Genomic DNA, 25,001 nt, shown 5'->3' on the forward strand with positions numbered 1-25,001 from the left:
TCATGTGACTGAAGTGGGAAGTGAAAGTAGAAATGGTTAAGGTCTTCAAATGCCACAATTTTAAATCGCAGAGCGTTGTCCAGGTTGATGGAGAACCAATTGCATTTTTTAACCACAAAGAGAAACTGTTTGTTGCCACAGATAAATGCACAATTGAAGTTTTTTCATTGGGCAGTTCAATCAGTAAAATTAGTAGTTTTTCCACAACAGAACAAACAATTCATGACATAGTTTTTTGTTACCCTGGTAAGAAAAATAATGTAGATTCTATGTGAACACTGTGGTATTGACCATTTTTTATGTCCCAAACGTAGTGGTGATTTTTTTTGTTTCTGTTCTCTTAAGTTTGCCCTGAATCTATGAAACTTTAATTAATATACACAATGCTATGCATTGCTACATACTACAGATTAAGTTTGAAATTGGGTGTCGTCATTTTTACTGTTCATGAGTTATGCCCCTTTATAAACATATGTTTTTTTCGTTTAGGGTTCCCAGACTTCAAGCAGTTTGCCTCAACCAAATGTTATGAAACTTAATCACAAAAAACAAATCTATACGTACCACAAAACTCTTATCAAGAACAAATTTGGGTAGTGTTACTTTTGTTATGCAAATAAAGGGGGTGGGGTTGGGGGGGGGGGGGGGCTGCATCATCAATGTCCCTTAGAAACATTCCCCATTTATTTTTGATATACTTTAAAACATGTACTATATGAATTGAAAGGGAAGAAAGCTGTCAGTGTTATATACATATGAACATTCTTGTTAGACAAGGGATCATTAATTTCTGTATTCATGAAAATTTCAGGGAATTTATCTATTTCTTTGAACATGTTGAAAATAATGATTGTTCTGTAAAATTCTGATGAAACTGGTTTTATTGTTTTTTTTACATGATTTCTATATTTTATACAAATTATATATAATTCATTCATTTTTGTTATTACATTCTGTAATAAACATTTTATTTTGTGTTTCTTTTCTCTTTAGGTAATTATGTAGCAACTATTGAATCAACATACAATCGTAGATCAAAGAAAAATGTCTTTTACATTAAAGTTTACCTAAATTGGGAGGTTGCATCTGGCAAAGGTAATCATAGAACAGCCATACGTTTAGCTGGAAAGGACCAAAACGTCACAACATCGGCTGTAGATGAATCCCTTATTCAAGTTATAGAAATCCCTTATGAAGAGGAAATACAGGACTTTAGCATTTGTCAGAAAACCGGTAATTTAATCACTGTTTCCAAGGAGATAACAGACGTATATCATCTTGTAGAGAAAAAGATTTTAAATTCTAACAGAGTTTATCTTGACATTGTTAAATTCCTTCAGCTGGAATGGCACATTGGACATGTTACAAAAACTGTTCTCTGCGAAGATTATATCGGAGTTCTATCAAAGAGAGAGACACAAATTGTTAAAGTTGTTTACTCCGATGAAAATTTGGGAAGATTACAAAATGTTGAACCTGACAGACGATCTTCTTCAGAAAGGGGAAGTAATCACCTAAAATCTTCATCTGTTATGAGTAATGTTTCTTTTCTTTCATCAAAAAGCAGTCTTTCCCTCCCAGATACACCACAGTTTTCTAGAGTTGGTTGTCGATCTTCTGCTAATGCAAGTCCTTCCTTACTGTTGAATAAATCTGTCGATTCTGTCAGTACAATAAAAGAAGATGACCATTTTATCAAGATAAATTTAGATGATTTGAAATTGAACCAATCACATCCTTCCAACAAATCAATTAAAACCTTACATCTGAAGAAGCTGCAGGAACACAACTGTGACAAAGTTTTGGAACCAGATGTTACAGATTTCAGAGGTAACTGTTAAGTGGTGCGAGCAAAATTTTTTGTCTCTAGATTATTTGTTATATTGTGATAGATTACATTTTTTAAACATAAATTATTTGTTCCATGTAAAATGAATTATTGACAAGTAAAACATACATGCGTTTTCTCCCCAATACAATAGATGCAAATATAACAATACAGCAAGACATTGGGCATGCATTATAGACATATATGGTATCTACAACATTAGTTTAAAAAGCTCGTCTAAATTAAGCAAACAGTAATAGAGATGAACGAAAACGATCGACAATGACAATGTGTGTTTTAAGTATATTTTACATTTACTACACCACAAGGAATTTTTTAAATTTTAAACTTGATGGACAATTTGCAAGTTTGGTCATTGGAAAGTGTATCCTTTCCCCACATAAAGAGCAAATCAGGATGATTCAGAATTTGTCATGTATTAAAACTTGTCTATTGTTGGTGACTCACTATATGTTACCCTTTAGATGGCAGGGGTCAAATTTAAGCTTTTTTGTGTACCGGGTACTGGCCAGCCGGACCAGTGAACCGTAAATCTACTGGTCCGGCACCAAATCTACTGGTCCTAAATAATGACATTCATTCCACAAACACTAATATAAATAATAACATCCCTGTACAGTGGAATTTGTTTCGCAGGTATTTTTTTGTTGTTAATAAACTGAGATTGTGTTGCAATCAGTATTTTTATCAACAATTTCTACTGGTCCGTCGGACCACCAGCTAACAAAATCTACTGGTCCGACGTAAATTTACTGGTCTTGGACCACCGGACCAGTGCTAATTTCGACCCCTGAGATGGTCCTCCACAATAAGAACTATCCTTCACGAAATAGAACAATAGTGTAGAAAATGGCTTTAATCAGTTTTAAAAGTTGTTATAGATATAAATTAAACACAAAATTATAAGTATATTTTCCTTAGTTTTGATTCAAGGATTATGGGACAACTCTTTATAAAAGCAACATTCATGTAGTGGTGATAGTATATACAAAATTGAAAATGGAAATGAGGAATGTGTTAAAGAGACAACAACCCAACCAAAGAGCAGAAAACATCTGAAAGCCACCAATAGGTCTTCAACACAGCGAGAAAATCCCTCACCCGCAAATATTATTTTCACTTGTGTTTCTAATTATTTAACATTTGTTTTATGTGTGATGCATATATGATGTTCATTTTAATAAATATTGTATTGCTATGATATAGGTGGTGGTCACCAGACAGCAGGATCTATTCATGTCATCACAGTTCATCACCAGAAAACAAAGAGGGCAGAAGATGAGTTTAGACACCTACAGCTCATACCTTCATATATATCAAGTAAGGTTTTTGAATTATGTGTTCAGTCCTGAATATTGCACTGAATTTTCCCTTAGATTTGTTTTTAGATACAGTGTAACCTGTGTAATCCGACACACTTGGGGACCAGAAATAAATGTCAAATTAAGCAGGTATACTCAGTTTTTTTCTGCAAGGATAGACATATTTTCGGACCATGTCGGTTAAAGCAGGATGTTGGAATACTCAGGCGTCAGATCAGACAGGTTACACTGTATATGATTAAGATATCATCTGAGGTATTTATCAACATAAAATCTTTAATTTGGAATACTTGAGACATCATTTACCTATAGTTGTAAAACTCACTACTGGAGAAATGCATAGAGATTTTACAAAGGTTTTTCTACTCTAGCTGAAATTACTAAAATCAAGCTAAAAGTTCATGATTTTCTTTGTTTTAGGGGAAATTCATGTTTAGATGGTCTATATCATTGTCAACTTCTAAATCATGAAAAATGAAAAGGCATTTTAATTTATGCTGTTTGACAATTTAACACTATTTTCTATATTCATTTTTGGTTCTTTTTTGAAAGTAATTTATCAAATTGACAATGTTGGGTATCAGTTTTTAGATCCTCAGTTAGTTTTAAATTGTTCTCCTTTAAATGCATTTAAGACTAAAATATCAATTAATACACATCCAACATCGAATGGATTCAGTGTAAAGACATCATAAACTGTCAGAGAAAAACATGACCATATGAATGTTCTCCTTTTTACTATCAGTATCGTCTAACACAGTTGTTTCATCATTACAGATAATATGAGGCAGGCATTACCTGTAAATGGGGACGAAGTCTGTATGAATTATTTTTTTGTAACTTAATTATTTGTCAAAAAAAAAAAGAAACGGAAATACCGTAACGTTTCCGATTTTGGTTCTGTTGTTAAGGATTTTAGTTGTGACGTTATTTAAATTATGACGTCATATGCAATGTAAACAAAGAAACGCTATCATCAGGTAACGTTTTTTCATATCAAGGAATTATTAAAAATGAAATTGGTATTGCGCGTTTCTTCCTATTTTATACTAGACTGATAAATATATATTTTACTCAAAGTTTCATACAAACGAGACCGGAAAAAGGAAGTATATTGTACATTTCTGCGCAGGTCCGGGATTTCAAAACATGACATAAAAAAAATTGAACGATTTTGAGTTCATTAGTACAATGAAAAATTCGGAATTTTTTTTTTTGAATTTTCTACTGTTATTGGGGACTTCGTCCCCATATAAGTAGGCTGTACCTCTCCGATCAGTGGTGTATAATAGTATGGTTGGAATTAGCTGCTTTGTCAGCAGTGACAGTAATGGATATGTATTTGATATTTGGTCATCTGTGTCGACTCAACTGTCAACCTACAGTTACTCTGATATTCCTATGCAGGTCAGTAACTGCAGAAGTATTTTGGTAGGATATAAGTTGTTAAACACCTTTTTGTATGGGTACAAAACATTGGGAAATTTGGTTTGTAGTAATTTAATCCAACCATAGTCATTGATAGTAGAGCTAGTACATGATATTCAAAAAATGTCTTTGGATTATCGGACAGTCAAAGTCCCATAACTCTGAATTTAATCTCTGAATTTTCTTTTTAATCAAACAGTTTTTTTTTTATATTCACCATTTCAAACAATTTTGTCAAGTTTCCAGTAGATGTAAATCAATCCAAGCAAACTTAAGTTATGAAACAATATGTGAAAAATGTTATCTGAAAATATATATTTATAGAGCAGTACCTTAAAAATTAAACATAAATTCTTTTAAATTTTAGTTTATCTTGTTTAAACAAATAGGACATATTTATGCAGATCTGTTTGAGATCTAAGCTTGATGTGGGATTGGCTGATTTTTTGTAAAAGTCATATTATAATATTATAAGCATGAAATGGGAACGAAGTTGTCCGGACATATGGAATTAAATGTAAATAAATTTACCTAGTTCCACTCAAAGTAGCCCTTGCATTCCTGATAATTAATTTAAAATAGGAAATTTTATCCAGGATTTTCAACAAGCGTGCATACTGAAAACATAAAAAATCAGAAAAATACATAACTGTAAACACAATTTAATACATTATACATAATTAAAAGCAATTGAATTAAATTATGAAGAGATATTAAAGTAGAGATTAGTTTTTGTAATGTTATCACATTGATAAAACAAGACGATTCTGAATTTCTGACAAAAAGTCTAAAACAAGGTAAGTAGACATCTTTGATCAAATTTTTGTCTTCATTATTTGTATTTACCATTTCAGATCGTGATGAATGAAGACTTGTTGTATGTACTGACTGGCCGTGGGTTAGAGATCTACACCAGTCGTTGTGGGACAGCAGCTATTCATCATACAGAAAGATTCAATACAAAGGAGAAGGTATTATATATGTCCACAAATTAAGGGTGCCACTTGTTTATTCTCAGTCTAACATTAGTAATTTCAATACCAGAAAAAAACCTAATTAGGAATGTCATGTTTCATCATAGCCATATTCCATTTCATTTCAAAGACATTAATCTTATGTATAATCTAAAAGTAATTTTGCACAGAAACTAAATGAAGTTTTATGAATAAAATCATGTATTAGCTTAGTATTGCAAAATTGATGGGAAAGATGTAATTTTAGGAAAATTTTCTCTGACAAGATGCCATAGCACTAGGTAAAATCTATTGGTTATTCCAATTGTGTCACATATTTTCAAAACTTGCAAAAATATTCCCAAAGCCTCCTTTTATTGTCTTGTTCTTTAGACATTGGACAAGGCCTATCACCCAAAAATAATATTTGCTCCTTTTATTCCTTCTGATTTTCATGCTGTTATCCTTTCATCTTACATTGTATGTAAAATAAAACTTATAAAACAATTTATTGAACTAGAATTTAATAATATCATCCTTTTCAAAAGATTGAATTGCTTGCAACAAAAAGGATGATTTCATGCTAATTTGTCTTTAGTTTTTTCTGACAATCGGTGCAATTTTGGGGAAAATTGGCTGTTTTCCCATGATTGTGTTGTTAAGAAAAAACATAAAACAGTTCTATATCTCAAATTGTACGCTTAGTTTACTTCATTTAGTTACTCTTACTTGACTGAGTACCAGGATGTCTTACCACAGAGTAGGTAACCTGTCAAAAAATGTATACTTCACAGTCAAATATCTATAATAGGAAAATACTGTGGATTCATTATTATTCTTTGGATACCAATTTACGTGGGTTTCGTGGATACAGGTGAACCACCAATTTAAATTTTCAACGAAATACAAATTTCCTTTAGGTTGTATGCAGACTTTCCATTTCCATTTCCATTCTCCATTTTATTTGGCAGAACCACAAAATCACATATCCAGGAAAAGGCAAATTTTCAGAAATCCACGAAAATTGGTACCCACCAAAATAAGTGAATCCACAGTAGTCTATAAACTAGTAAAAGTAAACCACTAAAAGTAAACCAGTATATTATTTTCCATTTTAGGCTTTTCCTTCAGCTGACATGGACACATGTCTGTGTGGCGTCCATTTATTTATGAATACAATAAAACTTGATGTTAGTGACAAGTATGTTATCATCTTGTCCAAGTTAGATGGAGTTCAAAGGTAATTATCTCAATAAAAAATATACCGGGTTAATAATTATAATCATTTCTGATGTAATGTTTTAAAGACTGTATTTAGTTGAAAGACATCATAGCATTAAAGTACAGTGAAACCTGTTTAAACTGAACTTCTTTAGTACTTAAGATTTTGTTCGGTTTTGGCCTATGTTAGGTGTTATCAGGTTAACAACCAAATAATTTGACATGGAGGTGGTTATGAACATGTTTGGTTTATACAGGATTCTGTTTAGTCAGGTTTCACTGTAGTTTGTATATTGTAAGTTTTTCTCTCATTATTTTGGGTAAAAAATACAAACAATTTCAAACTTTTATTATTAGTTTTTAAAAGCAAATGAAGTTAAATCTAGATAAATGAAGTTGTGTGCTGACTGGTGCCCTTCTAAACATTTAATTGCCTTTTCTGTTCAATGAATAAAATTTCAAATATTTATTTTTCTATTTTCTTCTGCTTAAAAATATGTCTATGTTTTAGGCAGAATATAACTTTATAGAGTAAATCAATTTCTCTAGGAACTAATTCTTATTTAGAATTTTTTTCAACATTTTGGTTGTAATTATTTGACCTATGATACTAAAGTTTTGACATAATTATACTTGTTTTTTTTTAGGTCAGATGAAGGTTCCTGTAGTTTATATGCTGTAGAAAAATGTTCCCCTGGAGAACTTTATAAAGATATGGTAAGTTGATGGATGTTATAATTCAAGGATGGTGACATTCTTACAGGAAGTTCTTTACCACATCAATCAAGGTACTGTATGCAGAAAGATTTTATTTTTTTTTGCATTTAAGACATTTAGGAAGGGTGTAGGTGGCCTGTTGCAACTTGCAAAGCAAAATTTCTGCTTTTATGCAATTGCGCTTACTGTGAATTTATTAAATTTCATTAGAACTAACTTTCATGGATGTTTGATATTGCCAATGTCAGCATACAAGCCTCTTGAACATTTGTACTTTGTTGCACATTTTAAATAATGGTTCCCTTTATCAATGTAATCCTTGAAAATTGGTACTCCATGGTAATACTGAATTAGTAGTACCCTTATTTTCCAGCAGCAGTCTAAATGCACCCTCCATCCAAGTCTACCCACTGGGCAAAACCTACCTATTCCATTTATTAATAATTTGTTTTGTCTTTAACATGTTGAATGTGCTTAAAATAAAATGGACTATTAATTACACACTGAATAATAAGCAATCAGCAATCAATCAATTTGAATCATCAGTGGTTTTACAATACATATATTACTTTTTTTGCCAAAACAGAGTTACCTCCCATGTTATAGACTTAAAAAAAAAAAGTATCTACAATGAATTTTTAAAAAGGAAAAAGTCTATGTGCTATGAAAAGGGCCATTAAAGAGTTTTTGCATGATGAAATGTTGAAAGTAAAAAAATGCTTTTTATTAACTTGTATATTATAACTAATATTGGTATCTGACAGTTTTTAAACTTTTGTAAAAAAAAACTGTTTTCATGCATTTTACTATGCTGACAGCTGTGTTAAAATATGCCAATAACAATCAGCATGCCTTTATTAACACAGGTTAAATATGGAGAAAGGTCAAGAAAACATAATGAAGGAACATATTTAAATCTTCTTCTAGAGGGTCACATGACCTTAAGAAACACTTTTATTGGTGGCGACATAAATGACAGTGAAATAGAGGAATTGTTCAGAGAATCCTGTCTTTTGATTGGTGAATACTATGCTAAGTAAGTAGAGAATGTCTCAAATGTATTTATTGATAAATAATGAATTTATAGTTGTGATTTTCAAATTATGCATATCATATAACCCTATAAAAAGTTAATGATCATTATATTTTTTCCTTTATTATTTTATATCATGCAAAATTAGTAACTTCACAAAATACTTTTTGCAAAAGCCAGAGAAATGATTTACTTCAGGTATTTCATTGAAACCTGGTTCTACACATTCTTGATGAATTAGAAACCTTTCGAAATTGAACTTATTTATGAGGGAATTCAACCGTTGTAAAAATAAATAAGCACAGACAAAGAAAAATAAACAGTAAGTTGATAGACAAACAACAGAAAATATGTAAAGACTAAACAGAAAACTTAAGATTAAGCATCAGGCATCTATTAAAAAATCAAGGATGAATAGCTTTAAGGTATGGAAACATCTTATGCTAGCAAAATATTAAAACTTGAAAATGGGTTCAGTTTGGACTAATTTCACTGTTGACAATCATGTCAATGGAAATTTATAAAGCCGATATCCCTTATACCTCCAAATATGTTGGATTTATGTGAAAAATAAGTTCATACAGAATTGAATATGTTTACATAACTTTGTTTAGAGAGAAAGGTATCGATGGACAATTGTGTATTCCTTATCTTACCATGTCCGGGCTGAGTGTAGCTGACATCATTAGACAACTGGTGGCCAGTCATGAAAAGGTAATTATATGTAGCTCTTCTTAGACTCAAAACTGGTGATTGTAACATAAACATGTTTTTAGTCATAAACAGTAATCATATCTAGCTCTTACTTTAACTCATCAGAGAAACAGGTTCTACCACATAGCCCAATTAGATCTGATTTCAGCTCACCTTCCCAAGAGGGCTAGTGTATGCTTTTCCCCTCACTTGGTGTCTGTCGTCTGTCCATAAACTTTTAAAAAAAATCTAAGAAGTTACACTCAACCTTTTTGGTCACAATTATTATTTGTTCAAAGAATGGCTAAAATGGCTATAAGTGGAACATATGAGTAAATTGTAAGTTTTGTCCATTTTCCTGAAAATCACTTTAGATAGGGAAAGTCAGTGATTGAGCATCAGCAATTTATTGGTTTGTGATTACTGCTAGGTCAGTTTAATGGGAACCACTAGTGGTAAGTCTACAGTATTTGGTATGCAGTTGTATAAGCCTTTGCACATATCAGTTTCATAGACATTATTTGGGCTTGCCCCTTTAGACGTATTGTATTGTATTGACTTTGAAGTTTGAATCCTTAGCATAGTTTACATGCACTAGTTTGTGATAGGCCAATGAAATTTGCTATGCAAAGCATTAGCAATGGTACATCTGATTTTCATGTCGGCTATTATATGGCTCCAACCTCTCATTCATGCCCTATTGACTTTGAATATTTTGCATTTTTATGCTTTTCTTTCAAATTTCCTATTGACGAATAGATTCAATGTTCGATGACATCACCTAAAAGGAATACATCTTTTTCAAGACTATTAGAAAAGAGGATTATTTTTGTCTTCATAACATTGAAAAATCATAAGAGAAACAAATTCCACCACTAAATTTCTTCTGATTAAATATTTGAACTCTCAACAGTTAACTTTAAAATTGAATTTTAAAATTACACTTTCAACAGTTGAGAAATAATGCTTCACACTTGATGCAGTGGTAGAACATGTATCTCAGAGGTTTCTTTCCCCTCTTTAATTAGACATTGTTGATACTTATAACAATTTATCATAAATAGTGTAATCAGGTCAAATGTAAATGTTCAAGTGTATAGCTGTAGAAAGTTCTTGCCAAAATTACTTTAATCTTATTTCTACAAGTATTTAATACAGAATGTTTAAAAAATCCAAATTTCAACAGAAAATTGATGTTTGATTTTTTTTAAGATGGGATACTCGGACCATGGACAAGGATTTATAGCTTATTTAAAGCATGTACTGCTGCAGGATGCAGAACCCTTTGAGTTGATAGAGGTATTTTGATAATCATGTTATTTTTTTTCTTAACTTAAAAAAAGGCTTTTTGAATGAAATTTGTTTAGCAAATACAACTTTTGCTTATTCAAGCTGCATACTTGGAAAATGTCAAAGAGTTGGTGAGTAGTAACAACAATGAAACCAAAAATAGGCATACTGAAACTGATATTGTGGATTCCATTATTTCTGTGGGTTCTAATTTTTGTGGATTGAGAATATATTTTGTTTTCATAGATTGATTTTGTGGTTTTGCCAAAGTCTAATTTCAAGCATATAGACATTTGTACTTTGTTGAACATAAAGACTTTAACAGTAACTAAATTACAGTTTCAGTGGGGATTATTTATTGATTTGATTTATATTCATGAAATATACCAGCACATGTCAATAGGGATTTTTTTTACTAGTATATGGTTATTTTACCTGTAACTTCTTACTCTTTATTAATAAAGCAAATCTATTTCTTGTAGGCAGAAGGCGATATGATTCTGTCTATTTGCAGTAAAGCAATTCCTGATCTGCTATCTGATATCATTTTGTTTTCCAGAGTAAAGGAATTCAATTCAGGTAAATGGTGTTTTATACTGTTTCACTTGCATAAAAGAGGGACGAAAGATACCAAAGGGAGAGTCAAACTCATAAATCTAAAACAAACTGACAACGCCATAGCTAAAAATGAAAAAGACAAAAACAAACAACAGCACACATGACACAACATAGAAAACTAAAGAATAAACAACACGAACCCCACCAAAAAACTAGGGGTGATCTCAGGTTCTCCGGAAGGGTTATCAGATAACATATTTCTTTGTTAGTGTTTCAAGTAACTCTTTTAACCTCAGGATGTGTACCTCAAATACCTCTGCATGGATGTCATTGAATAGCAGTTCTCGTTCTTTTTTTTATTTCTCGGCCCAAGGAAACTCCCAAATTATCACTGAATATGCAGCAGAAGTTACTGTTTTCCCAAAAGACATATATGGAAGTGTTTAACGACCTTGACTGGCTATACAGCCCTTGCACGGTCGGTTGCAACCCAAAAGACATCTTATGTTTAGGTGCCTTAAAATAATAGTGTTTTTGCGGACAATTGTTTGAAGCCTTTGGGAGATTAGTGATTTTAAAAACATGTTTTGGGGGGAATGGATACACTTGGGTGATAAGACATGTTTGATACTTTAACATATATGTAATAAAAAGATTACACTGAATACTTAGTTCTGATATTAAATTTATTTCAGAACATGCCCTTACCTTGTTACAAACTTGGATCAAAGAACTTGCAAGACATGGAGAAAAGTCAAGGTTAACTATGGGTTTTAATTAGTTCATAAACAAAAGAGTACAATTGATTTAAAGAGTCATAAGGTCAAAGATTAGGGTCTCAGCAGCCATTGATATGGTTTCTGTTTCTTTTGAACCCTACATACATGTACAAATTCAACTATATACTACTGTATACTACTGAGGTATCAAAAATGTAAATACTATTTACATTGTGTCTTTATCATAATGGACAGGATGGATTATACACCCATCCAACAATGAGTAATAAAACTTAAAAAGGCTCCAAAATGACAAATTCATGTACAAAATAATAAAAGAAAAAACATAACCACTGAATTACAGGGCCCTGCCTTAGAGCAGGCACATTCAGGATGTAGCAGGGTTAAACTAGTTTGAAAGCATGCAAACCCTCTTCAAACCTGGGACAGCAGTGTAGCAGTACATGAACATAAAAATTATAAAAATCAGTTGAAAAGGACTTGATTTATCAGATTGGTACACAGCAGAAATACATCTAACAAAAACACAGAGTGGAAGTGGCTGGGTACTTATACATCCCACAACAAAAAGACACTAAGTTCAGATCTAAGAGCACTCACAGTTACTGACATTCAGTTCAGACCCAATAACAACTAAACACAATCATGCAGCATAAAATTAAGAAATAATTCATGGGGGCTTGCATATATCGTGATTTTACCACGGGTTGGCCCTTTATGACAAATATTTTACCCCTGAGCGATAGCGAGGGGTAAAATATCGGCATAAAGGGACAACCCGTGGTAAAATCTAGATATATTCAAGCCCCCATGAATTATTTCGATTCTGATAGGACACATACGGCAATTCTTTTGGATCGAAGCGCTCTAGGTGTAGGCAAATATTTGCCGTTCCCATAAATAAACGCACTAATAAACTAGCGTAAAAGAACGGAGCAAACTGCATTAGTGACATGCTTAAACTATTTAAAATAATGTATTTAGACAGTTTTGGATGAATTTGAATGATAATTTATTTATATGTCTTATATGATGTACAATAAAGGGCTTTTGCCACATTTTAGCATCATTTGTGTATGTTTCCTTGTGATGATTTTCGGATTCACAAGCGTGTATTTTCCCGTAAAATGCTTACATTCTAACGTCATTGTTCTATGACGTCGGGTATCTCATTCATAAAAAAGCATATGACGTGGGAGTACAATCGGAACAGCACTGGCAATATATTCATATTTTACCACGGGTGTGTACTCAAAGCGTTTGAAGGACGTCATGTTAGAATAAGATATATAATCAGTACACATCCAATGGATTTAGTGTTAAAACATGATAAACAGTCAGAGAAAACTTTATGCAATGTTAAGATACAAGTATTGACATATCGAGAACCATGAATGTACACATGCATATAAAAATAATATGTAGTTTGATTTTAATTTACTGATAACAAAATCAATATAACTGTAATACTAAAAAAAGGCCAAGAAAAGTGGATGTCAGTTTAAAACCAAAATATTTATAATTTTTCAGTATAACAGACAAGTTAGCATTGACCAATCTATATCTGGTTTTGTGTGATCCAGAAACAGCAGAAAGGACCTTGTTATTGATACCAAAGGTAACAACTTATTTAATAAAGGATTTTCTTGTGATAAACTTAAGGATGTACTTAGGTGAGGTTTTGCCTTTTGGAATTCATGTCAAATGTTTGGACTCCTTGGTGTTTTTCCATACAATACAAGGTAAAATATTTTGCCCCATAACACTCATTCATTTTTTCATATTATACTTAATAGCTCATGAAACGTCATTTAGCAAAATTTTGGAAGATTCTTTATTTTTTTTCTTTTGTTTTGAGACCCAAAAAATATCAATGCAAATATAAGGTAAAAGTCCGAGTCAGCCTTTTCCCGCCAAATTTTAAATCTCAAATATCTCGAAAAGGAGGTCCATGCATGACCTATCAATATTTTTAGCTTATTTTTATCCTAAACGAATACTCTACCAGCTTATAGTATCAATTTTAAATTTTTGATTTATTAATTTTCACCTAACCTCACCTAAGTACATCCTTAATTATACAAATCTTAGTATAATGATATAATGATTTTTGTTGAGCCTGCAACTTCTGTCACAGAAAGCTCGACATAGGGAAAATGATCAAAGGCGGAGGTGGCTGCTGTGCATGTTAGCTAACTTCTTGAAAGCTTTATATTTTATAAACACGTTGATTTATACTTTGTATATAGATGCCTTACATATGAAGTTTCTATTTGTCATATGTCCATTGTCTTGAACCTCATTTTCATGGTTCAGTGCACGTGACTACCCAGTACTTGAAAAAAAGAGTTCATTTTTTTTGGTGTTCTTATTTTTTTTTAATTATAAGTAAAAGGATAACTATATTAAGTATGTACATACATTGCAAGATCTTCATGCCCATCAGACTGTTTTTATTTTACCTCGACCTCATTTCATGGATTAATGAACAAGGTTAACTTTTTGGTGGTTAAGTCCATGTATCAGATACTATAAGCAATATGTCTACTATATTTGTTGTATGGAATGATTGTAAGGTGTACATGTCCAACAGGCAGGTGTCATCTGACCTTGACCTCATTTTTATGGTTCAGTGGTCAAAGTAAAGTTTTTGTGTTTTGGCTTTTTTTTCTAATATTATTAAGTGACGTGCATATGATCGGTAAAAAATAAACTGGACAATTATTTTAGTTGAAATATATAGAGAGTCTGTGATTTCACTCCAATGTATAATAGCATATTGTTTTTAATGAGTAATAAATTTTCTAATTTGTAGGTTGACTTGATGAAAATATGTGTTCAACACAATGAAATTCTTCATGATAATTTCCAGCAATTGTCTCCCTTGTCACAGGTATTTAAATAAAGTTAAAATCTGTAAGCGTATTTAATCAGTTACTCTTAAAGTCATATGAAATGAGTGACTGGTGAAAGATTATGTTTATCCAACTCTTGAACCAATGCATGTATATTTCATAAACTTAGGTTTCTGTGCATGATTTTATCATTTTTTGTGCAAAAATATCGTAGTATTGTCATTTTTTTTCTTTCTATGTCTGTTATGAAGTAAAGATATGGCAGCTCATTAATTGTCATGTTTTCAAGCCGTAGTTTACAGATTGTCACCTTATAGTAAACAATCAGCAAAGAAGCATGGATATTGAGCATGTGTATAACATGAACAGTCAGATAATACTGATTCAGTGACAGATCCATGCATATTGTGATCATCAGATTTTTACGAGAAGGGTCACACTTAGGTCACTTTGAATACGGATAATATGTTGTCGCATTGCTTCCGGGAAGCAAGCAATTAATAAAAAGTAGACTTCTTCTAAATATGGACAAATTAATGATTTTTTTTCAGAAAAAAGTATATGTACATAAGTTTAATACTGACAACTATCCATTTTGTTATAAAAATATATGCATAATGGTTTTTTTTCTTTGAGGTTTCAAATGACTTTAATAAAATTTTGTATTTAGACATGCACTGAAAGTTCTTTTGTAATCAAAACATTGATTGTAGACCAGATATTGGTTTAAGGTGGTACCTAACACTACAGGGAGATAACTCTGTAAAATCAGCTAAACGTTTTAATTACGTTGTGTTGTTAAGGGAATATTATGCATTCTCAATGATCAAAATAAGTGTTTGTCAAACTGCTATAAAACCAGTGTATTTTTTCTAATAAAACGGTTGGTTCAAATTTTTTGAAATTTTTTCTATTTTTGTAAAAGGGTCAAAGTAAATACTTTGTCAAAATTTTAAGAAAATTAAACGACCCAAATTAATTTTAGCTAAAGTGTTGGGTACCACCTTAATTGAAACAAGACATGTTTAGTCCTCACAGGGACAGTAATTAGAAAACATGATATTAGATTTTCTAATTATAATGCCTGTAGTAATTTCTCATAAAAAGTTGCTAGAATGAAAACTAATCTTGTGTATGAAATCCTGTATGGATTTTTGTCATATGAGCAAAATCAGTTTTAGAAATTACCTAGAGGATTAAAAAAATCCTTTGAATCTTTTAAAATTTTGATTGAAATAATTATCGGTACTTGGAAATCTTCTGCAAAGTATTATTTTGGGTTTAGATAAAAATAAAATATTGAGTACATGACAATTAGACACCAACCCAAAAAGACACAACCACAAAAGATATTAAGTAGTCAAAATACCAGCTTCAGTTACTGATGGGATATATATAGAAAAGCCTCTTTTATTCCATTCAAATGAACATTTGGGTGGAGAGTTGTCTCATTGGCACTCACTCCACATCTTCCTATATCTATATAAGATATTCATTGAATAGCCAGATGTAATCCAGGTTGATTTTAATTTTAAAATACAAGAATAACCAAATATTGTCTACATATTTGAAATATTTCGAGAAGGCTTAAAGAAACAAATAAAGCAATAGGCAGTACTGTTCAAATGTTTAAAACATTTCACAAGCTTAAAATTAAAAAAAAAAAAACTATTGTTCTGCAAGCATAATAAAGTCTAACACAATCATTACTAGCCATCAGGTTTTTTTTATCAAGTATACAGAAACTACCTGTTTATGTTGTAGCTGATGAGAAGATGTTGTCCCACTGTATTGACACAGTCAATGGTGGCCCTGCATGACAAAGGAACAATATCACTTGACTTGGCTATACAGCTTCTTCAGGTATTTTTTGCTTTATACACACACCTGTACTCAGGTATTTTTTGCTTTATACACACACCTGTACTTATAAATGGGTGAGGTTTTGGATGATGTCAAGAGTATTTTTTTTGTAGGTTTGAACTCTTTCACACCTGCCAACTATCCCACTTTGAGTGGTAGACCCTGATCAAATGGTGAAATTCCAGAAATCTCCCACTTGCCAGTCCTCACCTGATTGGGAATAAAGAAACTCCCACCTTCCAATATTATAAACCAGAATTACTTGTATTCGTTCTTCTTGGGACTCATATTAGGATTGATTTTATCAACATATTGTTAAACCTTAATTGTTTGAGTTCTACAGCTTGATCCTGGAGAACAGAGAGATATTTTTGATAAAAGGGCATAGTTCTATAATCAGGATGTCATTGAGTTTGAGCATTTTGTTAATCAGATACGGTAGCTGATTACATCCTAATGACTAAAGAGAAAGTATATAACAGAATCTTTGATTGCTGTTTAATAGATAGTCTCACCAGCTGTCATACCACATCTTCTTATTTTCATATCACAATAATAACATTAGATGTATGTTTCATTAGAATACGTTATTCTGATTGGCTTACTGCACATCCTGTGTTAGTCCTTAAGCAATTGCATTACACAATAAAACTTATCATTCATGATGACACGAGGTCCCACAATAAGGTACACAGGTAAATTAAAGAAAAACTTGATGTAAATCGTGTTTGCATCATCCTAGCTAAAAATTGTAATTATAAGTATTGAATGCTTCTTTTTGTAACTTCATAGGGTTGTAAAAGCGTTGACAGTGCACACATTTTTAGAATGAAGCACTTCTGCGCTTCATACAAAATGTACTTCGGTCAATGCTTTTACACCCCAATAAAGTCATTCAATTCTTAAACGATATTTGAAATGAATGTATAATTTCCACATTATATTTCTATATATATGTATAAAAAAGAAGATGTGGTATGACGTCCAATGAGACAACTCTTCACAAGAGACCAAAATGACACAGAAATTAACAACTATATAGGTCATCATACCTTGTAGCTTGTTTTATTTTTTTTCTTGTAGGGTACAAGCAGCAGTGGAGAAATGTATAAAAATACTCATGTAAAAGAATACCTGGAACTTTTGTTAAATGGTAAAAATTTGTTTTATATAGAAACATGATGAGAACTCCAATAAAGCCTTAAATCTAATTGAAATTAAGGAATGCACTTAAAAAGAATTTTTATTAATATTAATCCTGCAAATACTGTGGTGAATTCCTTACTTGACACACGTTTACATATATCAGAATTAAGAAATAATTCATGGAAGCAAATTTTAATTTTTTTCTGAGCATTGGCTAGTGATAAAATTAACAAACATCATGTCTTAGGGCCATGTGTAAATATATCACAAATCTATGACTTCTATGAATTATTAAGCAAGGGTGGGTATGCTATGTGTTTGGCTGTTCTATTTTATCCACTGATAAGGCAGCAACCATTTGATTTTCTGGGGGGGGGGCTATGGTTTTTTTTGGAAAAAAAAGTTTGTTTCCAGGTTTTGGTGAAAAAAATAATTTGTTTTGGACCCTGAGTAAAAAAAAATGTTTGTTTCACCCTCAGCTGCCACTATATGTAATGCTAAAATTGAAAGAAAAAAATTGTCTTCGGTTTGTCGCTAAAAAAATAGATTGTTCTTCGCCAAAGGCGAAAATAAAAGTTTGTCTTACTAAAATCATATTTAAATGTGCAAAGAATGCAATAGAATAGAAAAAAGCAACACCTACCTCAAAACTTGGGCAATACACCTTAACGCTATTTGTCCGCCATTACTGAAAATCACACAGGTTCCCGTAAAATTTTGACGTCATAAAACAAATTATCTGACGCCACAATGGAAAAGTGATTGTTGTATGCGTCAAAAGTTCAAGCGGCCGGTCAGCGGGGATTAGTGATAAGGTGTATATTATCCAAGTCTATAAGTTAAACACAATAGAAAAACCTTCAGCTTTGGCGTTTTCATTTGTATGACGTCATGTTTTGAAATAACAAAAAACTAGAGTAGGATCAAATGCAAAGAACTGATCTGTTGTGTACAAATCATTTTACTAGATAAAAATTTTAATTTTACTTATTCTTACAAACGGCATTGAAGTAAACTTCTATTATGTAGATACACAAAGAAGATACATTTTTGAAGAGGCTGTTGTAAGTATGATCAAGTAATTAGTTGAGCCCTACCCCTCCCCCCACCAAAGAAAAAAAAAACAAAAAAAAACAACATCTTGAATGAATGCCTGCTAAGAATGTCAAAGCTAGCATGAATTTAAGGTGGTACCCAACACTTTCACTAAAATTAATTTGGCTCGTTTAATTTTCAATAAATTATGTCAAAGTATTTACTTTGACCCTTTAACAAAAATGTAAAAATTTCAAATATTTTGAACCAACTGTTTTGTCAGAAAAATTACACTGGTTATATAACTGTTTGACAAACACCAATTTTGATCTTTGAGAAGCTTAATATTTCTTTTACAACACAATGTAATTAAAACGTTTAGCTGACTTTACAGAGTTATCTCCCTGTAGTGTTAGGTACCACCTGAATGTGTTATCTAATGTGGTGCTTCTTGTGCTTTTCAGTCCCTGCTGTTAAGTCAATGAGGACTTTAGTTTGCACTGTGATTGTCCTTTGTTCCTGCATCAATTTGTCTATCTGTCTATCTGTCAGTCCAGCAAATTAGATACTACTGTGGATTCAATTTTTTTGTGGGTACCAATTTTCGGGGATTATGAAAAACTTAAAAGTTCAAGGACATAATGCCAATATGGTAGCAGCTTCAATATTCCTTAATACTAAAATGACAACAACAAAAATTTCTAGTTTGAAATTCTCATTGATTTGTTCATGCATGCTTCTTTAGAACATGAGAAGCATAAACAAATATTGTAACTATTATTCTTTTTTAGATAAGCAAATCAAATATCTTTGAAATAGAAATACTAATGTTATAATACACTGCATGTAAATTTGAAAAAAAAGATTTCCTCATTTTCTAGTTTCTAAAATGTTATTACAATTCATGATACCATTAATCATGTTTATCACTTGGTTTTATTGAATATTATTTGTTTTAATCTGGAATTGTTGATGTCATAATTGGAGTAAACAACAATTTCCTCTTCTTCTTTGTGTACACACCTACTACCTTGCTGTCTATTATAAAATAACAAATATTATTAATTCTAGGTTTTGTTGAGTGAAATATATATCAAAAGACTGGCTGATCAAAAATCTGTGATATCAAAGAAAAGAACAGCCCCTCAAGTGTTACAGTTGGTAAGTACACATGTAATGGACAGTTTCCCAAGTCCGGAACCTCTAGCCTTTATTAGTCTTGTGTGTTTTTTCCATTTTGGTTTATTTGTATGTTTGGAGTTCAGTGTGGCATCCATTTCACTGAACTAGTATACATTATTGGTTAGTGGCCTGCTGAAGTCTACCTCCATGATTTGGATTTTGTGGCTGTGTAGAAGACCCATTTGTGGCTTTGTGCATTTTTCTGCTATAAGTTGAGTTGGTATCTCTCTTTGGCACCTTCCCTGTTTCAATTATCTGTTCTTTAGAAGCCTTTACAAAAATGAGTATCCCAGGAATAACAATGAATCTGCAGTAATATATTTACTATTTAACATAACACCTTATTTTTATGAAAGCAGTCTAAAATGAAAATATGATTTCTTCTGTAAATCAAGAAAATTTTCACTTGGGCTTTGCTAAACATAATATTGATTTTTATGCCCCATTTATGGGCATTATGTTTTCTGGTTGTGTGTCCGTTCGTCTGTTCGTCAGTTCTTTCGTCCATCATTTCAGTCGGTCTGTCCTGTTTCAGGTTAAAGTTTTTGGTCAAGGTAGTTTTTGATGAAGTTGAAGTTCAATCAACTTGAAACTTAGTACACATGATCCCTATGATAGAATCTTTCTAAATTTAATGCCAAATTAGAGTTTTGACCCCAATTTTACAGTCCACTGAACATAGAAAATGTTAGTGCCATTGAGGCATCTGTGTACTATGGACACATACTTGTGTTCTTATAGTTTGATGAAACATTTTAGTTTCATACAACCATTCATTTATTAATTGACTTTGAGAGCTAGTTTCAGTAACAGTGTATACTCTCCAAACAGTTCCTTGTTTCTTTTGTCTTACAGTTGGTTGCTTTTAGTGCTTCATTGGGTTCTGAATAGTCATGCTCTTTCCAACTGATTTTACAGTTTATTCTTATGTTGTACCACTGTCCCAGGTTAGAGAACAGTAAAATGTCTGCTACTGCATATTTCTACCAAAGTATTGTTAGTGAAAAGGGGCAGTTTCAAGAAGACTAAATAACCATATAGACTTAAATCATATCATCCATTATGTTTTTTACAGACTTTAAAAGAAAACAAAAATAGCTGCTTTTAATAATAAACTTAATGTATCTGATATTTCAGCCTGCTGATGAGGGCCATTTTGGAAGAAGATACAATTGGTTGGATTATTTGCCTCCCTTTAAAGGGCCTGAAGATATGAAAAAGCCATGTCAGTATATTTTACGTGCAAGTCCTACAACGGCTCGGAAAAATGCTTCAAAGATCAAGCAGCATGCTGTATCACATGATCATTGTAACTGTGGTTTGTGTTTCGAAGATCTTCTAAAATTGCAGGTAATTAGTAAAATATAGTAATGGCTAATGGGTACTAGCAGCAATGTCAACAAAATCTTAGTTTGTGATAAGGTTAGTTATTAAAAGTAGATCCACTAATGGTAGGTCAATTACAATTGGTATGCAGTTGTATTAGCATTGGTAAATCTCATTGTCTTCTCCACAATTTAAATGATAAGGTTTGTGGTTAGGTCAGTTTAAGGGGAACACGTAGTGATTTGGTATGCAGTTGTATTAGCAATCTCACATCTCATTTCCATGGAGATTATTGGCCACACCTCCTTTGTCTAGTCTTAATTTATGTCAATAACTAAGATGAATTGGTTTATCTTGCTAACACCTATATACTTGTATTTGATCTTTTTCAGAGTTTGTTATGTTTTCCTAAAGCAAGTGAAAGTTTATTGAACAAAGTATTAGAGTTGTTGGATCAAGACAATCTGGTTCCTGGTCAGGATTCTATACTGATACTGGTACTGTTAAAAAATAACAAGCAGAGTGCAACAGATATTGTGGTTCAGAAATATCCTAGAGTTATTTTAGAGTTTGGGAAATGTGTAATGAGTTCTGACAGGGAACAGGTAAGATTTCTTAAAACATTTATTATATTCATAAAGTAGGCAAGACCCTAGGGTATGTGGAACCCTTACAAATTTTTGATAATTACATTTTTTTTAAATTTTTGTTTAATTCCTCTTAACCTTCTGATTTGTGATATATTTGTTCTTATCCTATTTTTAAAAATTTAGTCATTTTTATATGACTGCCAAAAAAAATTTTGTGACTATAATGATATCATGTTGTCGTTGTGTCGTCGTCCAAAGGTGCATGGTTTACGGATAATAACTTTAGTATAAGTAAACAGAAATCAATAAAATTTTAACACAATGTTTATAACCGCAAAAAGAAGGTTGGGATTGATGTTGGGGGTTATGGTCCCAAAGGTTTAGGAATTAGGGGCCAAAAAAGGGGCCCAAATAAGCTTTTTTTGTAGTTTCCAGTCAATAACTTGTGTTTAAGTGTGGAAGTCTCTCTGAAATTATACCACAACTTTCCATACTACAAAGGGATGGTTATGGTAGGGGGTATGGATCAAATCATTTGGCATTTAGGGGCAAAAAAGGAGGAAAAAACAAGGGTTTTTCTGGTTTAAAGGACAATTTTGACAATTTAAAAGCTGTGTAAGGGAGGTAATCGAATTCCATTTAACGAATACTTTTATATATATATGTTTGATTACTGCCCTAACCCTGCTTGAAATTTATGTATAAAGAAATAATGATTGTCTTGAGATGAATAGCTGTTAAAATATTTTTAGAAATTACTATTAATTAATATAAATTTTAACCATGACTGTATGTCATTTAATTTTAATGTTTTATGAAGCATTTAAATGAGTAGTTATTGTTACAAAATTCATTAGAAATTTGAATTGAGATTATTTTTGGAATAAGGGAAAGGGGAAGGTGAAAAAAATGAGAGGGTGAGGGTACAATTTTTATCATTTCAGATTTCAGAAATTAAAAAGAAAATTTCTTCATTAATTTTTTTTTAGGGGATTAATATCCAAAAGCATAGTGTATTGCTCAAAAGCAAAAAAAATTTTTTTAAGTTCGTTAGACCACATTTATTTTTTGTCAGAAACCTATGCTGTGTCAACTATCTAATCACAATCCAAATTCAGAGCTGTATCAAGCTTGAATGTTTTGTCCATACTTGCGGTGCATCTGGTTATACATTCTCATCAGATTGTTGTCTTTTACATTGCAGAGAAAAATAGTTTTAGACAGTGTATACAGAGCTCTCCAACAGCAGATAGGGAAACCAGATGACAATGAACCAGTTTATCTCCAATCATTGAAAAGTAAGTTGCATTACTTACAATGTGTTAGAATTCACACACTTAATTTCAGACAAAATTATAACTCTATTATTTAATTTTGGATGTAACGTGCCTTCTGATTGGCTGACAGTGTTTATCTATCAGCTCATGGACATGATTTAGTCATGTGACCATGACCTCATGAATGTTGTTTCATGATTTAACCGGCTCAAAATGTAATATTCAGTGTGCACCACATTTTTTTATGTTATTTCTTCATAGACAGAAAAGATATTACAGTCATTCCTTAAATAACAATACCAACAATGATATTTTTTTATGCACACTGGCGAATTAAGCATATGGAAAGATTTTTAAAAGTCGATTTCAACTTAAAAAATTCTAACAAAAATGCTTTATTTTTTTATCCCTTTATCCTGATTAACCCTACTGTAATTTGTCACCACCATTAAATCAATGTTGTCATAAAGACACTTTTGTATTAATCATAATATACTATATTGCACACCTGCCAACTTTTTAAAATGCTCATGGGGTTTTTACGTGCAATATGGCTCTTATAGTCCTAAAAACCTTCTTCAAGGGGGCCTTCAAATATATTCAAATGTTGTTTTTTGGCTTCTTCATAATTTTACAAGTCTAAAGCCATTGTAAAATTAATTGTTTTGTTTAAAATTGTGAACACAATTGCTCTTTCAAAATTTTCATTTGGGAGCCTCCATTGGGGAAATCCCCAACAAAAAGTGACAGTTGGCAGGTATGATATTGTGTGACTTTATGTCTAAAATGTAGGTTTTTTTGTTTTAAAAAATTATTCTTTAAAGTTAGCTCTGTGAAATGAATTTTATCAATACTAAGAAATTCTTTATATAGTAATAATAATTGAGGACCTAGTGAAAAATGCTGATAGAGACTGAAGAAAATACTATATTTATTTTGATTATTACTAAACTTCTGCCATTTTTTAATTTTTAGATATACTTGACTTCCTAGCAAAAACAACAGCACCAGAAGAATTTTTAAATTTGTTACCAGACAATGGAAATTTTCTCTTTTTTCTACCATACATATCCATGAACTGTGAAAAACAAAAACAGAATAATCTAATACAAGTAATAAAGAACAAAGGCCGGAAACTCCAATCAACTACATCATAACAAAATAATGATAAGCCAGGTTACATCATGATCAGTTTCAGGTAGATCGAGTGGTTTCAACCATCTTGGACCAGACAATAGTAGAGCACAAACTGTCTAAATCAGTCGTGAAATACGCAAATTTTGAGACAGAGATGCAATTCATTTGTAAGAAGTTTGATTTGAATGATTTATTTTATTATTCCAAGTGTTTTAACAATTATTTTATATTTTGAGTTTGATTTAAATTATTTTTAACTAAGCCATACAAGGGGAGGTTACTCAGATGATTAAATTTTATTAAATGTTGTACTCTGGATTCATTTTTATTCATGGTATATCAATTTTTTGTGGGTCACATAAAACCACAAATGTTTGAATTCATCAAAGAATAATGCACAGAAATGTGTATATAGTCGGATGTTTATTCCAAGTTATGTAGAGCAATTACAGTAAATTGTTGACTCTGAAAAAACAAAGTAACAATAAACGTGTATTTGAAATAAAATATAAAAGTATTTTGATTAAATGAATTATAAAATCTTTAGAATTAAAATAACTGTAAGAAATTACTTTTTAAATTGATTAAAATTGATCATGGGAGATAAAAGTTACAAATTACATTTGGTTCAAAAGGATTAGGTTCAGGACATTGCCTGTAGTTAATACTGTATATCATAGGAACATTAATCACACCATTGACTCACAACAGAAACCTGAATACACCGGCCGACTGTCCAAACCAGTCGTTTTTCATAGTCCCATAGCCTACCGGTTTATACAGGTT

At 31.6% G+C, this 25,001-nt stretch overlaps 1 protein-coding gene across 1 annotated transcript; it reads left to right on the forward strand.

Annotated features, from left to right (window-relative positions):
• Positions 1–3: 3 nt before the first annotated feature.
• LOC139501897 (BLOC-2 complex member HPS3-like) lies at positions 4–24,397 on the forward strand. The gene is given in 23 exon segments (XM_071291198.1): positions 4–246; positions 994–1,830; positions 3,056–3,169; positions 4,422–4,432; positions 4,435–4,578; positions 5,454–5,570; positions 6,671–6,792; positions 7,421–7,490; positions 8,357–8,526; positions 9,138–9,237; positions 10,429–10,515; positions 10,989–11,085; positions 11,760–11,823; positions 13,335–13,422; positions 14,620–14,697; positions 16,424–16,522; positions 17,606–17,675; positions 18,698–18,732; positions 19,775–19,864; positions 21,023–21,235; positions 21,604–21,816; positions 23,006–23,099; positions 24,054–24,397. Coding segments are annotated over 23 exon segments (3,309 nt in total). The 5' UTR covers positions 4–32; the 3' UTR covers positions 24,236–24,397.
• Positions 24,398–25,001: the final 604 nt, after the last annotated feature.

The sequence above is a fragment of the Mytilus edulis genome, chromosome 13 (assembly GCF_963676685.1).
Source record: "Mytilus edulis chromosome 13, xbMytEdul2.2, whole genome shotgun sequence".
NCBI lineage: Eukaryota > Metazoa > Mollusca > Bivalvia > Mytilida > Mytilidae > Mytilus > Mytilus edulis.